This window comes from Ictidomys tridecemlineatus, chromosome 3 (assembly GCF_052094955.1).
Source record: "Ictidomys tridecemlineatus isolate mIctTri1 chromosome 3, mIctTri1.hap1, whole genome shotgun sequence".
In the NCBI taxonomy this organism is placed as follows: domain Eukaryota; kingdom Metazoa; phylum Chordata; class Mammalia; order Rodentia; family Sciuridae; genus Ictidomys; species Ictidomys tridecemlineatus.
The window spans coordinates 200,395,414-200,411,931 of record NC_135479.1 but is presented as its reverse complement, the minus strand read 5'-3'; the positions used below and the strand labels follow the sequence as shown (position 1 = coordinate 200,411,931).

General features: G+C 37.4%; 1 protein-coding gene across 3 annotated transcripts in view; it reads left to right on the top strand.

The window, feature by feature from the left end:
* Nucleotides 1-16,518, top strand: part of Adamts5 (ADAM metallopeptidase with thrombospondin type 1 motif 5) — a 47,663-nt gene that overhangs the window by 16,564 nt on the left and 14,581 nt on the right. For all 3 annotated transcript variants that reach the window (XM_078044503.1, XM_078044501.1, XM_078044502.1), the window contains 2 exons: nucleotides 7,210-7,377; nucleotides 15,170-15,453. In XM_078044503.1, coding sequence (XP_077900629.1) covers nucleotides 7,210-7,377; nucleotides 15,170-15,453 — 452 coding nt within the window. The remainder of the gene's footprint in view (nucleotides 1-7,209; nucleotides 7,378-15,169; nucleotides 15,454-16,518) is intronic.

Here is a 16,518-nt window from a genome sequence, read left to right as displayed (position 1 = left end):
ATTTGGAAACCTCAGTTTCCCAGTGTTTTAATCCTCATTCCAAACTGTACAGTTTGTTTCATGCAAACAGATAGTATAAATGTGTTACAGAGCTCAAAACACAAGCTGGGAGAAGATTTTCAGGCTCTTCCCATAATTTTTTCTACTTTCTTTTTTCTATAAGCAGTAAAAGGATATGTCTGATTAAGAATAACACTTCCATTAACTGGCTTATAAGTTCTCATGGGAGAGTCCAACTGCTTCCTCTTTCTCTACATAGTAGTTTCAAATTTAAGATCAGATTTATTTTTTGAATGAATAAGTGAATCTAAATTTTCTTTTTTACTCTACCCTCTCTACAAGGAAGAAAAATTACCTTGAGACTCATAAGATAGAGGAAAAAATGAAATTTTTGTAAATTGCTTAAAGTTAGAATGCCATGGATGGAATAAACAATTCTGAAAAGATACTCTTTCATGTACTACATATTAATTGGATTATTTTTTTCCTGCTAATTCTTTTTTTAAAAGAGAGAGAGAGACAATTTTTTTAATATTTATTTTTTAGTTTTCAATGGACACAATATCTTTATGTTATTTTTTTGTGGTGCTGAGGATCGAACCCAGTGCCCCGCGCATGCCAGGTGATCACACCACCGCTTGAGCCATTGAGCCACATCCTCAGCCCCTCTGCTAATTCTTAAAAAAAAAAAAAAAAAAAAAAAGACAAGAAAGCAGCTGAGTTTTGGAGGTGCATAATCTACCAATACCAGGCTTCTGGAAAATAACTATTGATTAGTAGGTTATTGGCACTGGCAGTAATACATAAATTGCCTTAACTTCTTAGAATATTTCAAAAAGTTACTTCCAACCATGAAAAACACAGTCTCCATCCATGCGCCTTGGGTGGAGGTAGGAATGTGTTTACAGCCATTTTACAATCCAAATGTGAACTGCAGAAAGTTTTCAAGTTGATGTAAGTTTACATTTTGAGTTTATATTTTTAACTTGTCAAACTTTTATTATAGACTTAGAATAATAAAGATTTCACCTGCTGCACACATGGTTGTTAAAAACAATAATTTTATTGATGTCAAGCCAGCTTCTAATACACTAGGGAGAACAATCTGATTTTATTTAGATTAATGAAATCCATAATTTGCAAACATGCCAAAGGTTTGCTTTATAGTAGTTAATTATAAAATGTGTTAAGTGAATCTCTGCACTATGAAAGACTCCAATGTGCTTCCTAAGCTAAAGCCAAGCAATTTTAAAAAGTCAAGACCAAATATTCAGTGAAGACTTGGGAAATAGCTGAGACACAACAGCAGGGTTGCCTGTGTTTTGCTGCGGTTAGAGGGTGTTCTCTGGTTGTGCTGATCAGCCTGTGACTACTCCCATCGATGATTAGATTAAACAAGGCCATGTTTTGAAAAGCCGTGGCAGCCCTTGACACACCATAGACCAAAGCTAAGTGCACAGCATCAGATGTCCAAACTGGCTGTGAGATGTGAGGTGAGAAGGAAGCTGGGATTTAACTTGTTATTTATCCCCAAACCCATCGCTTTAATCAATGTGAACGGAACTTTTTTTTTTCTATCCAGTTTGGAGCAGTGCCACACTGTCTTTTTTGGCCTCAGATGAAAGGTAGGAATAGGTCTTTGCTATATGTCTAACAGTATTGAGTGATTTAGTGCTTGTTAAGTTTTTAAAACATCAAATCCCAATTCGTGTTTCTCTAGGGGAGGCCGCTTGATTTTCTGCTGCATGTGTGGAAATCAAGTTGAAGTTGGCAGAAAAAGGAAAATTGCACTTACTGTGTAATTTGTTTCTCCTCTAGTAACTAGGAATTTTTCTCTTCCCCTCCCAAATCAAGGGGTTTAGCAATATTAAAATCACCAAAGACTAGCATACCCAAGTGAGAGCACAGTGATCAATGAGGACAGTAAAGTTAGCTGGTCCCTTGGTATATACCAAGCACCTATTCTAAGCAGTTTACATCTTTTATGCTACTTAATCTTTACAAAATGCTCGGGGAAGTAGTTACGTTTCACTCAAGTGAGGAAGAAACTGACACACAGACAATTTTCTAAAGCTAAGCCTAAGAACTATTACTGTTAGGAATAAGATTCAAACTCAACTCCCCTGGCTCCAAAGCCCCCAATTTTTATACTATCCTAAAATGAATGTTTTCTTAGACAGTATTTAGTTTAAAGGAAATAATCTCAAATTTAATTCAAAAGGACATTGATACAGTTAGGTATACAGTGAAAGGGATTATTTTCTTCCAACCAAATGTGTAACTGATATCATGTTTACCATTTGTATTTAATTTTTCAAATGGTTATTTGAGAATTTTATCACTTCTGTATAAGGATCTGTGTTTAAACAGTGATAATCCAATTGTTAGAGCTCATGGATGATTTCTTCAGTTCTAGATTCCGATCCTGTTTGAACTGTTGACTCACATTTTAATCCCTGGCCAAACCTTCTTGTACCTCCATAATCCCAGCTGGAAAATTAGGTAAAATAAAAACATGACCTCATTAAGAAACAGATGCTTCATCTGAGCACTTTCTTTCCCAAGTAAACACATTACAGAGCTTCTGGTAACTTTTTTTAGGATGTGGTGCTGTGTCCCCTTGACCATTGGTCAGTTTAGGATCAGGAGACAGGAGCGTGAAATTTAGTTTAATTCGCAGACCAAAGTTCAGAAAAACAACCAGTTTCCTTCCTGAGGTTAATAGTGTAAGTCAGCCATAACTGTACTGCAATACCTGAGTTGACTAGGAAGCCTGCCTACCAGTTTCCCTTAATGTGTCCTGACTCCTCCACTTGTTATCACCTATTTTTCAACAGTGAATTCATTGATAAATTTAAAGAGACTCGATGTTCTTTAAATCTCTCTTGGGAATTCAAAGATGAAATTTATTTAACAAAACATAACCTATGTACCAATTTAAAAAGAAGATTGTCACACTGGAAGAATATTCAAATGACCAATTGTTTGCTATTTCTGCAAGAACAATATAACTGAGAATTGTTACTAGGGGCTTTGCTTTGACATAATGCACCATTAAACTTATTTCATTAGTATAATTCAGAAAAAAAAAACACTTTCTTGATCTTATTTTGTGGGGTGGGTACTTATTAGCATGGCTTTTGTATGTATTAAGAAGAGATGGATATTTCCTAACAAATTATACCTTGACTTTTGCTGGTGACTTCAAACATCAAAATTTATTTTGAAGTATGGGAACACCTCACATTTTCCCCAACATGTTTCTTGAGTCTCTCAAAAAATACTCATTGATTAGATAGTTGCATGATTCTGGAAATTTCACTCTGGCTTCAATCTGTCACCCCCTCCACAATTTATTTTGAGACTATTATCAAGTGAATACACTATATTAGACTGTTTAGCCTTTCATTACCTCAGAATTTCACGTGAGAAGTTTCCAATTACATCAAAAATTAAGGATTCTCTATAAAAGATCGCATTGTAAACAGAATTGCCCAAGCAAACTTCTTTTCGATGTTTTGCATGTCTGCTAATTACAAATGGCTCTAAATACAAATACTGTTTCTTCCCCAAAACCAGACTTTGTGATATTTAGCTGAAGCCCCAACAGTGAATGGCTGCCCCTAAGTCTCCCTCCACCTTTTCTCTCACTAGTTTTCACTCCCTGTTTTACTGAAGGAGCTTTCTCAAAGATCTTTTTTAGCTCCCAATTCTCCCCACTCTTCTGTTCCTACTTTGTGACTCTGGAGAAGGAAATAACTTCATCTCTTCAAGGGCATGAATTGCCTTTCTCTGTCCCTTCCACCAACCTTGCTGCTGTGTATTTCTCTAAAACCTCACTGTGAAATACAACGTAATGAGAACAGCAAACTCCTTTAGTGTTGTAGACGCTTTCTCCAACACTTCTTCAGATGCTGCAGGAGCTGTTTCAGCCTCTGCGGCATGAATGTCTAAGTCCGATCTGTGGGTGATGCTGCTGGGTCCTGCCTGTTTCAGAAATCCTTCATCTCCAGTCCACACTGTTCATTCTGAACATTCCCATAAATGATTTATGAGCAAATTTCTCCCTGAAAAGGGAGATGTCGGAGAAGCTTAAGTCCATCCTGGAGGATAAGTCTAAATTTTGATTCACCTTTGCAACTGTTTGAAATACACAGTTGTCAGCTGTGGTGTTATATTTAATTTCCTAGAGTCCAGATTTTCTGTGTTAGTAAGCATCAGGGTTATAGTGTGAGCTCTCATGTAAGCTTCCTTTTAAAGTATCTTCGTGCTGGTATAGGGACCTTGCCATTTCAGGGTTCAAGGACATTGGAAAATTTAAGACTGACATGAGACATCTTAGCAAAACTGATGGAGGACTCATATTTTTAAAATTCTACTCCTTTTGCTGTTCACATCCTTTAGTATGTGTGTCACATCTTTCCTGAAGAGCATCCAAGCATTCCTCACATTGATCTTCCTTTTCAATTTCCATCCAGCTCCTGAGGGGAAGTCACATGGGTCCCTCACTGTGACCTGGTTCCAGCCACTCTGGAACTCACTGCCTGTTTCAGGGGTGCTCACATGTTCTTCCCATTGCCTGTCACTCTCCCTGCTCTAGAGAGAGTCTGCCTCTCCCAGCCAGCTCATGGGCTTACCCCCATGGAGAGCAGAAGGCTCATTTGCTCTTTCAATTAAACCCCAGGCAGTCCATTTCTGCCTGACTCTGGGGATCTTAGAAAATTCACATCTCTTTTCAGCTTTAGAGGAGGTGGAGCTAAGATTTGTTCATGATCAGCATGGCAATCTTCTCTGGTACAATTTCTTAGATGTAACTTTAGTGGCAGTTGAATTACTGGGAATTGAAATGGAGAAAACTATGTTATATGCATTCTTGACTATGTCAGAATGAACTCCATTCTTATGTATAACTATGATGCATTAAAAATTAATAAATAAAAAGATTCCATGGATTAACTAGTAAATTTGGGTAGCAAAAAGAAAATATCACAATATGATGCCGCATAGCATGTCAAATGATCCATTAAATTATGCCATCTTAAAAGATGCCTTGCTGAAAGAGTTAAAAATGTTTTACATCTATATGCCTTGCCCCTCTATATGAAAGAAAAAAAACAAGGTACTTTCCCAGCCCCTCAAAGTGAATTTGATGTTGGCCATACGGCCTGTATTTTAAGTCAGAAATCTAAAATCTAGCCTCCAAATGAAGTGAAAATCCCTTGATGCAGTAATAAAACTGCATATGGAAAGTGCTATTTATATCAATTTGAAGGAAAAGGCTGTTACTCCATTTAATGCATATGAATATCTTATGAAAGAGAATGCAAAAATCACATTTTTCAATATAGAAAATCTGGATTCAAATATATATTGTATTACAGAGGTTACTTTGGGCCACTTTTCCTTTTTTCTCTTATGTACCAGATCAAAAACTTAAATATAAAATTTTTCCACACAACTCCCACAGTGCAAGCTGATAAAGCTTCTACCTTGAAAAAGTTCAGGATCTGTGCAATGGATTCTCAGTGAGTGTTTGTTTGACAAAATGACTTCCAGTAATTTTAAGGAAGATTCTGTTTTTCTGTGGCCTGTGATCCTAAAACTCTTAACACACTACTCAAAAATTAGATGGTCCCTCCTAATCTGCCTTTGCACGTTATCCAGGACATACTTTATAATGTCTGATGCACATTCATGCTTCTGTCCAAACAAACTGAGCATAACAGTGGGAGGGTTTTCCAGAGAGACCTTGCTAGCCTCATAAATACTGTTGAAGTCAATTACCAAATAAATAGCATAAATATGTGGCGACTTGGAAGGTCACCGAGCCCTAGTCACTTAATTTCAGCCACAACAGCAGTCAGCTGCTCAGTGAACAATTTTATTATGAGGTGTCAGTGATTTAACAAGTTGGCCAAAAGTAGTCGGAATGCAGCATGAAAGATTTCCTGTCTGTTGAGTTTGACCGTGTATGCTGGACTCCTGATAGAATGGCCCAAGTTTCTGTACTTAGCACTCAGGAACCAAAGGAAAATGAAGGAATCAATTTGCTCTATTATATTCTACATGCTTTTCAGTGGATTTTATATGATTCTACAAAGCTTTGCTAAAAGCACTGTTAGGGTAATTTGTTGTCTACTTTTTAGAGTTTCTGCAAACTGCTAGAACTGCTTATCTGAGTTTTTTTAAGGTAGTCTTTTAGATATATTGGGGAATGTCAATTTATCCTTAGACTGCTTGAAAATTGGTATTAGGTAATAAAAAGCAATTTACTCAGATTATAGGAATGTGGTGATGTACTCTGTGTAATGGTATCTGACTAACAGAATGGCAATAGTGTGGGCTGGGATTACAGAGAGCCTGGTTGGGAAATTTAAGCACAAGTACCACCTGGCTGATCAATCACATCACAGTATCTATTTGCTTTGCAGTCTTGAACACTCCATCAAGGGCATCTTGATCTTTCAAACATTTCTTAAATGGAGATGAATATACTTTCAAAATAAGCTGTTTATTTGTGAGACTAGTAATCAGTCACAGTTCCCTAAATAACAAAAAGAAATGAAGGTATGAAGTAAGCTTACATTTGCATGGAACCTAAAAGCTGCTCGTTTTCCCTCTCTGTCTTTGCCTCTCTGGTACATCTCACATAAATACTTATGTACTTGACCAAGAAAATAAATCTCTGACATTCAAGAACCATCTCTCAAGTGTTTGCAACTTGCATGGCATTAAGTTAAATGCAAAGGTTTCAGCAGAGTATTGGGGACAGATGCACTTTGATCTCATGGGGCTTAGGGTTGATCAGAGAAGGCAGAAAATTAGACAATCAAAATAATATGTGGTGAGGGCTATGACATAATCCCACAGTTGCCTTGCAAATTCTAGATTCTAAATAAGGCTTTGTTTCTACGTGTCTTTGAGCATATGTGAGCCAGATGAATTATGGGAATATCCATTCTCAAATTTTTCAGTTTTCTTCCAAATGTTCACCCCAAGTAATGGTTCCACTAACTACACTCAGCTTTTATTTCTCTAGAGTGCAGTCTTTGGGTGAGGAAGAAATTAAAATGAACTCATTTATAATTGGGAACAAAAAAATCAAGTGTCAGCATAATTGTCAGGGAAAAATAGAAATGCAAAACCACTCGTCATTGGCACTTCCTTTATTCGCTCCCACATTGGTGCCTTCTCTGTTCTCTCCCTTAGGACATCTACTTGGCCTCTCCCATGACGATTCCAAATTCTGTGAAGAGAACTTTGGTTCCACAGAAGATAAGCGCTTAATGTCTTCCATCCTAACCAGCATTGATGCATCCAAGCCCTGGTCCAAATGTACCTCAGCCACCATCACAGAATTCCTGGATGACGGCCATGGTATGTATCCTTCAGGACAACAGAGGCTCAAGGGAAGAAAGCTGGGATTCTTAGGAACTTTACTTTCTTGCTTTCCCATAATGTTCATTTTGGTTGTTTAGACAGTGTCAAAATAGGAGCAAGGAAATTGATTGTCTGTTGATGTGTAATGCCAGCATCCCTGGTGGCTTTATAGCTATGGTATTTTTGCTTTTGAATTGTAAAGTTCAAAAGAGAAACCGTGTGGGAGACCACACAGAATGCCTAGCGGGTGCCCTGAAAGCCTGGCTTTTATTCCCTCTCTCACCACTGGCTTCCTGTGAGAACTTTGGCAGACATCTTGGTTTGCCTGCTATTAATACGACTCTCAGAATTATTTGTTACATGCCTATTACAGGGGTGTGGTTTAGGTGTAGGTGACAGTTCTAGCGGATTCCCTTTATGGCAACATAAAACCCGCAAAGGAAGCTCTCTAGATTTTCATTGACTGGAAGAATTTGATTTCATTCTGACAGCAGATTCCCCTGAACGTAGAATAAAAACTGCAGAACAGAAACAGAAAAGGAATCTAAATGATGGGAAAGCACTTTAAGAACTTCAAAAGAAAGTCTTTGACTTTATCCTTTAGAGACAGTTCAAGAACATAGTACACTTTATTAAATCTTTAAGACTAGGATTAGAGATGTAAATTATATAGGAATAGAGGAAATTATAATTTTTAGAAATAATAAATCCTAGCCCCGAAATAATCTCTGAAGCAAGCTATTGCAAATTTTCTCACATCCTTTATTACTTAAAATTAATAGGAAATCAAGAGGGTGAACACATGAGCATCGAGGAGAAATCTTCAGATATCATATATTTCACTTCACATCATCTACTAAAAAGGACATATTCTTCATTTTTGCTCTTTTAAAATTCATCTCTTTCTAAAATTAGTGCTTAAATCAAATATCATAATATAATTTTTCATAAAGTTACCTTATGGTGTATGGTTCAGCATCTGTGATTTTGGCCTTTCCCAAATCCACAAAGTTTATAACTTATTATATTTGTAATTTCTTAAGAGTATTAGTGGGGCTGGGGATGTGGCTCAAGCTGTAGCACGCTTGCCTGGCATGCGTGTGGCCCAGGTTCAATCCTCAGCACCACAAACAAAGATGTTGTGTCCGCCGATAACTAAAAAAAAAATAAATATTAAAAAATTCTCTCTCTCTCTCTCTCTCTCTCTCTCTCTCTCTCTCTCTCTCTCTCAAAAAAAAAAAAAAAAAAAAAGGTGTTAGGATCTTGAACTTTGGCCACACAGTGTCAAAATGAGGGTAATTAAATTCATTTTAGACAGAAAGAACTTCAGCCACACAGTTCTTTGATATTATGTAGCCAGAATTTGCTCATTTATTCCTTCTTGTTACATCACTGATGAACTCTGAAGCCTTTTGCTACTTGCTGCTGTTTACATTATCTATCCCTAAACTAACCTGAGTCCAGCTTGGTGTAAAATTCCTCTCAATACAAAATAAATGTTGTTTGTTAGTGAAAGGTCAGCCTGATAACTTAAAAATTTCAGAATAGACTAGAAAGCAATATATTAGGCTTTTCCTTTAGACTAATAATAAAATAAGCATTTATGTTTTATTCATTAACAATGCTGGTTAGATGCTGATAAAGTCCTAAAATAAATGTTTACCTAATTCTTTTATCTACATAGATCAAGTCAATATCTGATAAAGTCTGTCTTCAGTGGAACCTTAACACTTCACCCCTAATATTACTTTTGCTGTTTTATTTTTTTTTCCTGAGAATGAAATAACATTAATATCTAATTTCAAAATCACACTTTGTACATTCCAAAAGGTTGAGCTAAACCTTGACTCATTAAATGAATGGATTTAGTTGCTAAGGCAGCAAATACTTATGGCTAAAATGGGACCAATTTTTTTTCCTGAACAAGTATTAGGTCAACTAATTACAATGCTGTGCAGAATTTTGTTCCTTAATGCCATAATTTTGGAATGATTCGTGTATTTCATATTTTGAAAATCATGATCTTATTTTCTGTGCAGTAAATAGGCTTTCAGCACTGTCTTCAACTTTTAACATTATTTCTGTATTTAAAGAAGTTCATACTCTGAATTTTAACAGTTGCACAACAAATTTACTTTTTTAAATCTCTGTTTCTGTTCAAAAACACTCATGATAGAAAACAAGAACATAATTTTAGTAGACATAGATCTTCTTCAATTGCACTGATTAAAATTTCTGAATTTTCCAGATGTATATTAAATAAACATATTTAGTTATTAGAATTCTTTGAACAGAAAATTCTCAGTTTATGTATTGACTTTTTTCATCAAATTTAGATTCTCTTATTTTTGAACACATTGGTTTGGTTAGGCAGTGTTTTATCCTAGCCAAAACAAAGAATTCTATTTTATGAATCACATATAATGATTAAAGTAATTTCAGAACAATGAAATATAAAAGAGAGTAGTGTGGAACAGTGGCAAAGCTAAATTATGTCTCAATTCTTCTAAAAATAGCATACACAGAATTGGAGCACGTAAACTATAGTACTGTTATTTAACTGTGAATTCAAATTAGTTTAATTAACTTTTTAATTGGCACCCTCCAAACTGACTTAAATCATTTGAAGTGCAAAACCAGCCACAGGAATTAGGAAACTCAATTTCTAGATGATTGAGGTTTTGACATTTGAACTAAGGCACTTAGGAGCAAACCAAGGAGAATGTCGAAGCTCAAGGAAGGAAGAAAAATGAACATATATTTTGTCTAGGGATCAAAAGACTTTAGGATCCTTGTCACAAAACCTTTCACTTTACTCTTAGGGAGCTATGCAGACTTCCAGTCAGATGCCTGTTATTCATATTTTACACTTTTTACTATTTTTCTGCTCTAATTTTCTAGGACATTAACAATGTTAAGCAATAAAATAGTTGTAGGGCATGGGGAAGACTTCAGATAGGTAAACTGAGGGCAAGAAGTGGCATTGTTTAACAATAAAGAAGAAACAAAAACAGTGAAATATAGCCCAAAACCATAAAATGTCCAGTGGTCTGATAACCATTTTCCAAAAGGTCAAAAGTGCTATCACATTAGTATTATCCCTAAAGTTATCTCTATATTTTGGCATGATGCAATAAATTCAGAAAAAGAATGATTTTTCAATTTTATTGAGGAAGGCTAAATGGTAAAACTAATATAAAGACTGAAAAGCAATTGTTATTTTTTTAAGTAGGTATTCTCAATTACACAAAATGTGTGTAATTGTGTCTGTGTGGGTGTGTGTATGTGTGTTGCTGAGGACTGAACCAAGGTCCTCATATACGTGAGGTTAAAACTTCATCACTGAGCCACATCTCCAGACCCCAAATGTGCATAATTTTTCATGGTATCTTGGTATCTAAAGATTACTTTATCTGGAACATCTATCCATCTTATCCTTCCCTTCCCACCTCCAAAAGAGCTGGAGACAAGAGAAATTAAATTCAAAGCACTTGATTTATTTTAAAATTATTAGCTATAAGTGGCTGGACATTTGTAGCACTCAACCACTGCCAAACTTAAATTCATTAGCACTGAGTGTTTCCTGGTTTAGATCCAACAAGAAATATGCAGCAATTAATTTATGGTTGAGAAGTCAATGTGCACACTCAAAAGTAGCTGTCTCTGGAGATTGGTGATTCAGAAAGGAGTAGCCATGTCCCCTGGGACTCCTCTATGCCTGGCCAAGAGACTTTCAGAAGTCCTGAGTGTTTATACCCATTAGTTCTAGGCAAGCTGGCTGGGAGTGTGCTCTTCTAAAATAAAGGTAAGCACTGCCAGAGAAATTGTGCAGTGAAAGCAGGTTATTGAATTTCCTCTCTCCAATACTTAATAACCTTGAGGCCAAAAAAGATAGCTGTGTTTGCTGTATCCCTGAGTCCACAGTGCCAGATGATGAGAAAGGTCACCACCCAGGTAGGGACAGCTCAAGATCACCCGCAACACAGGCTGCTAAGAAGAATACTTAAAATATTAACATGTAGCTTATTTCAAGAGCAAAATTTATAGTCCCTCAGTGAACATTGAACTTTAGATAGAAAAAATGGTTTTGGAAAACCAGGTCTCTGAATCTTTTGCCAATTTTACAGCTTATCTGATTATATAATTTAGCATAAGAGCTCAACATTGAGTTTTTAAGGTAGTCTTAGTAAAATTCAAAGTCACTATGGTTGTACCTTGATTTTCACGATAAATGTTCTTTAAAAGGAATGCAAAGAAGACATCTAAGGCAATGGTGACCTATATTTTTCAAAAGCTTTGCTTCTACCTTTGGGATGGGGAGTTTTCAATCTTATTTCCTTGCCATTCCTTCTACTGAGTGGGCACCTTATGCCTCTAATAGCTTCTCAAACAGACTTTAGAGTTACTTTAGGTCAGTGCCCTTTGTTCTTTTCTCAATGCCCTTGTTCAGTTATCTACCTCTGTCTCCCAAATGACTCATGGAATAGCAGGCAAATGCATCTATTTCTCTTTTAATGTCAGACATTTCAGCTAAGACCTAAAAGAAGAAGCACAAAGGCAGAGAGATGAAGTAGGAAGCAACATGAAGTCCTGTTGGGCCTCTTTGGATGCTTCAGTGGGGACAATGATTTCTTCTATGCCATGGCTATTTGGGGGTCAATTCTTAATTTTATGCCTGAGTATTGAAAGGATGGAAAGATTGAAATAACTAAAGTGCTAGAATTACAGAAGGAAAGTGAAAATATAAAGAACAGCAACATTCATCTGATAATTCCCATGCACCATTTATATGAAAGATGAATAGTGCTAGAAGTTAGGTATGTAAAACCAGAGATCACCTGGAGGAAAGGACTACCTTCCACCCCACTGGTGGACCCCGGTGGCCAGATGGAAGCAACCACATTCTTTCTGTGTCTATCAAGGTACAACCATAGTGACTTTGAATTTTACTAATACCACCTTAAAAACTGAACGTTGAGCTCTTATGCTAAATTATATAAACAAATAAGCTGTAAAATTGGCAAAGGATTCAGAGACCTGGTTTTCCAAAACCATTTTTTGTTCCCTGGAATGGGTCTGCCATTTAGTAGAGATGTCCATACTATTTTATTGCAGAAGGACATACATCAACTTTTAAAAAGGACATCTATAGACTGTATGACTCAGAGTATGCAGAAATGGTACAGTAACATATTCTAAGACTGAGAACATGGTGGTAATAAGTTAGTTATGTCGATCACTTGATAAAAAGAAATCGTTTTATTTTTAAAGGTTATCTCCACACAACTGCTAAGGAAAACGATATATATCTATTTCTTAATAGCAAAGCAAATATGTTCTTGGTTTTCAAATTTTATATTTCTGAATTAAGTGCCATGAAGAGAACCCACATCTTGAAGTCTCCTTGTTGTTGGCTGATTTCAAATAGTTTTCCCTCTATCCGTCTCTTCACTCATCATCAGCTGATGAGGTAGAGTCAGTGTCAATGACTTTGCAACCATAGTGAGTTTGCGACTCATTTTGCCTCCAGATAAGTAAAGTAGACCCGTGCCACGTGCATCCACACCTGGTCAAGACTTCCCAGCTAATATTTAGTTACCCAGTCCCAAGATCTGTGCTTTTGAGTAAAATTTTTTTTAAAAGTTTCTTAAGACAGCACTTTTGAGGAATTGGAAAGCGTTCTTGCTGATTCAGATTTGTTGACAGTCTTCTAACATCAGCAGTCTGCTAAGCCATTCTGGTTTCCACAGCATGCTTTTTCCATCTAGCAATGAAGATAACGCTCTGCACGGAGTTCTGAAGTGCCTCATCTTGGTCCTGTAAACAGAGCTTAGTGAGGTTTTCCTGTCATTCTTTCCTATTGACTTGATGTGGATGTTTTCCTTTCAACTTGATGTTTTTCCCACACATTCTCTTTGGCAGGCCTCTTACTTTTAATGCTTTTTCTGGGATCCCTTCAGACGCTTTACTTCTTCAAACACCCTGGCTCAGAAGTTAAATGGGAACTTCGCTCTTTATTCATTTTCATATAATGCCTCCATCACAGATGGACAAATTCTAAGGTATTCACTTTGAAGAAACCTGAGTGTCGCTGTAAAAACATTTGCAGAACACTTAAGAGGGGTTATTCTCAATAAAAAATAAGGATTTGAATTTGTTGAATCAAAGAATAATACATCTAAAAGGTTGGCGGATACCTTGGACAGAGAACTATCTATCTTTGTTTCCTATTTTTCTGGTCTACCTTTCTATCTTTGTTTGCCAATTTTACCTTTAGACTGTTAAAGTGAGAAGAGACACATTTCTTCATAGTGAATTAGGGAGAAGTTAACTGCCTTGGCCAACAGCACTCACCTTGTTCGTGTTTCACCAGCCTTAGAGGGTAGACCAGGTGTCTGTCCCATTAGCCTAGCTGCCCTTCAGCAGCAATATTAGACAGCTCTCCCCATGCATGCAGAAGACAAAGTGGCATGCAATGAGGAGGGCAGATTCTAGGCATAAGACCCTAATTTAAACTTTGTGGCCTGGGGTAAATTATCTGCCTCTTATGACCCTCAATTCTCTTGTCTATAAAATAAGCAAAATAAATGAAACTGCCTCATAGGGTTCTTGTGAGGATGAAAGTTATTACATGTAGATAACTGAGAACAGTGTGTGGAACAAATGTTTGTTATTTTTTTATTAGCTTTATCATCAGTGCATAAATCTAAAATTAAGTAAACAAAAAATATAGAAATAGATGGGCAGTATGCATGCATATATGACAAAAGAAGATAAATACAGTAAAGCTCACTGGGCAGGGATTCTCAGGGAAGCATTTTAGGGAGAGAAAGCCCTGTGTCACCTGTGGATCTGCTTCATCTGTGTCCCACCTTCTGTAGACCTCTCATCTCACCCCTGTTTGCCTGTGGCCACCCTGATCCCTAATATTTGCAGTAAGACACTAATTTGGTTTCGACAGATATACTCCAAACACCCAACAGATACCTGTTCTCAAAAGAATAGACACCAAGGAAAGAAAAAGAAGAGTCAGAAGGCTGGCCTAGTCCTAAATTGTCAAAAATTGTTTCTTTTCTTCTCTCATCACTCCTTCATTCTATGAATCTTGAAAGAATTTCATTCAAATTTCATCAGTCTGAAAGGAACATTACTTTTTTAGTCCATCTCTTTCATTTTATTGGGAGAACTTAAGGGGTAGATGTGGGTCATTTTTTTTTTCCACATTCTTGATACTAAGTATGCTTTCTAGAACATTCTAGGCACTAAGCAAATGCTTGTTCAGTGAGTGCTATAATAAATGAGGTAAGAACTTGACAATTATGGAACTAGTGGAAAGGAGACATGGGATAAACACATAGGGATAAGGTAAGGGAGAAATAGATATGGGATGTAAATAGAATGCCAAGGATGAATTCTGTTTCTCCAAGTTGTGGAGGATTTATTATTGCTATTAAGTAAGCTATCAGATTTCCTAGAGGTGCATCCTAATTTTCTCTTGTTTTAGTGTTTCAGCATAATGGATATTTTCAAACTACTTCAAATAATTTCGTGTACTTATATGCTGCCAGCCACACCTCCATTACAGGCATTCCATTACATGCATCACCCACGAAGGGTGTTAGAGGGCACTGCTGAGTCCCACCCTTGCCGCTTGCAGAGTCCCTTTTCCATAGAGATTGTGGATGCACAGTGCTTCGGCCTTATCTGGAGCCTTTAATTGTTAGATCTCCCCTTTTAGCGATGTGAGACCTAAACTTATTACGGAGGTCAATTTCCGTTGTTCTTTTAGGTAACTGTCTGCTAGACATACCACGAAAGCAAATCCAGGGCCCTGAGGAACTCCCAGGACAGACCTATGATGCCACCCAGCAGTGCAACCTGACATTCGGCCCCGAGTACTCAGTGTGTCCTGGCATGGACGTCTGTGCCCGCCTGTGGTGTGCCGTGGTGCGCCAAGGCCAGATGGTGTGTCTGACCAAGAAGCTGCCGGCTGTGGAAGGGACACCCTGTGGGAAGGGGAGAATCTGCCTGCAGGGCAAGTGTGTGGACAAAACCAAGAAAAAATACTACTCAGTAAGTGGCCACCCAAATCCCTGAGACCTCGCATGGGATGTGTGTGGGTACTGTCATAGAGGGCATCTTGGTTAAAAGATTCTTCCTTTCTGATCTATATAAGTTTCATTTTTTTTTTTTTTGCCTCAGTAATCAAACACTGGAGAATATCTGACAATAGGTATTTCTTTAGGAATTATAGCCTTTCACACGTAAATAAAGGACCAAGAATCTGTCTAATTGAGACCCCAAGTAGGGCCCCAGAACTCATCTTTTGGAAGCTCACTTTTAAACTCCTCTTGCTAAGACTCCAGATACATTTATTTAAATTTAGTAAGTAAATAGTAGCAGAGTCAATGCCATGGTCCTTATACGTATTTGGCAAGCTCCAAATGGTCATTTTTCTTCTGTTGATAGCAAGTTCATCTAACTTTAGCGATTGCAGTAACCTCTGGCTGCTCTGGGGAAATAGGTTTGCACTAAATGCACAGTCCCAGCTTCAGGTCACAAACTGCCTCCTTAATCTTCAAGGCCAGATCATGCTGCGTGTTCACTCTCACTTGGAAGATTTTGCCACATCCCAGAAGAATGCTGCTTTGTGTTTATCACCTGTGTTTCTACAGGCTGTCACATAGAAATCATTTGTAGAATGGGTTCCTAGTCTTTAACACTGTCAGATACTCCAACACAGGCAGCCAGAGGTAGCTCTGTGCACATTCCCTGGACGAAATAGTGTGAAATATTTTTCCTTTCTGAATCTTTTCAGCTTCATCCCACAATGTTTCCAGGGAACTAGACCTAGGTTGTCATTACAGAGCTCTTCTTTCCCTATGGGATCCATGCATGTAGGGTACAGGTGTCCTTCAGTTTCTGTCACATCTAATTAGGAATCATCCAAGCCTTTGAAATACATTTATATAAGGATCAGAGTCTGTCACAGACCAAATGCATGATATCATCAGGGGGACCCTACAGCTTCAGGGCTAAAGAGGAGAAAGACACGGACTTGCAATCACAATTGAACAATGCCGGGCCTCCTGCAAAGCTATCAACATTGTGCACTTTATCAAAGACCTGAGATCAGCG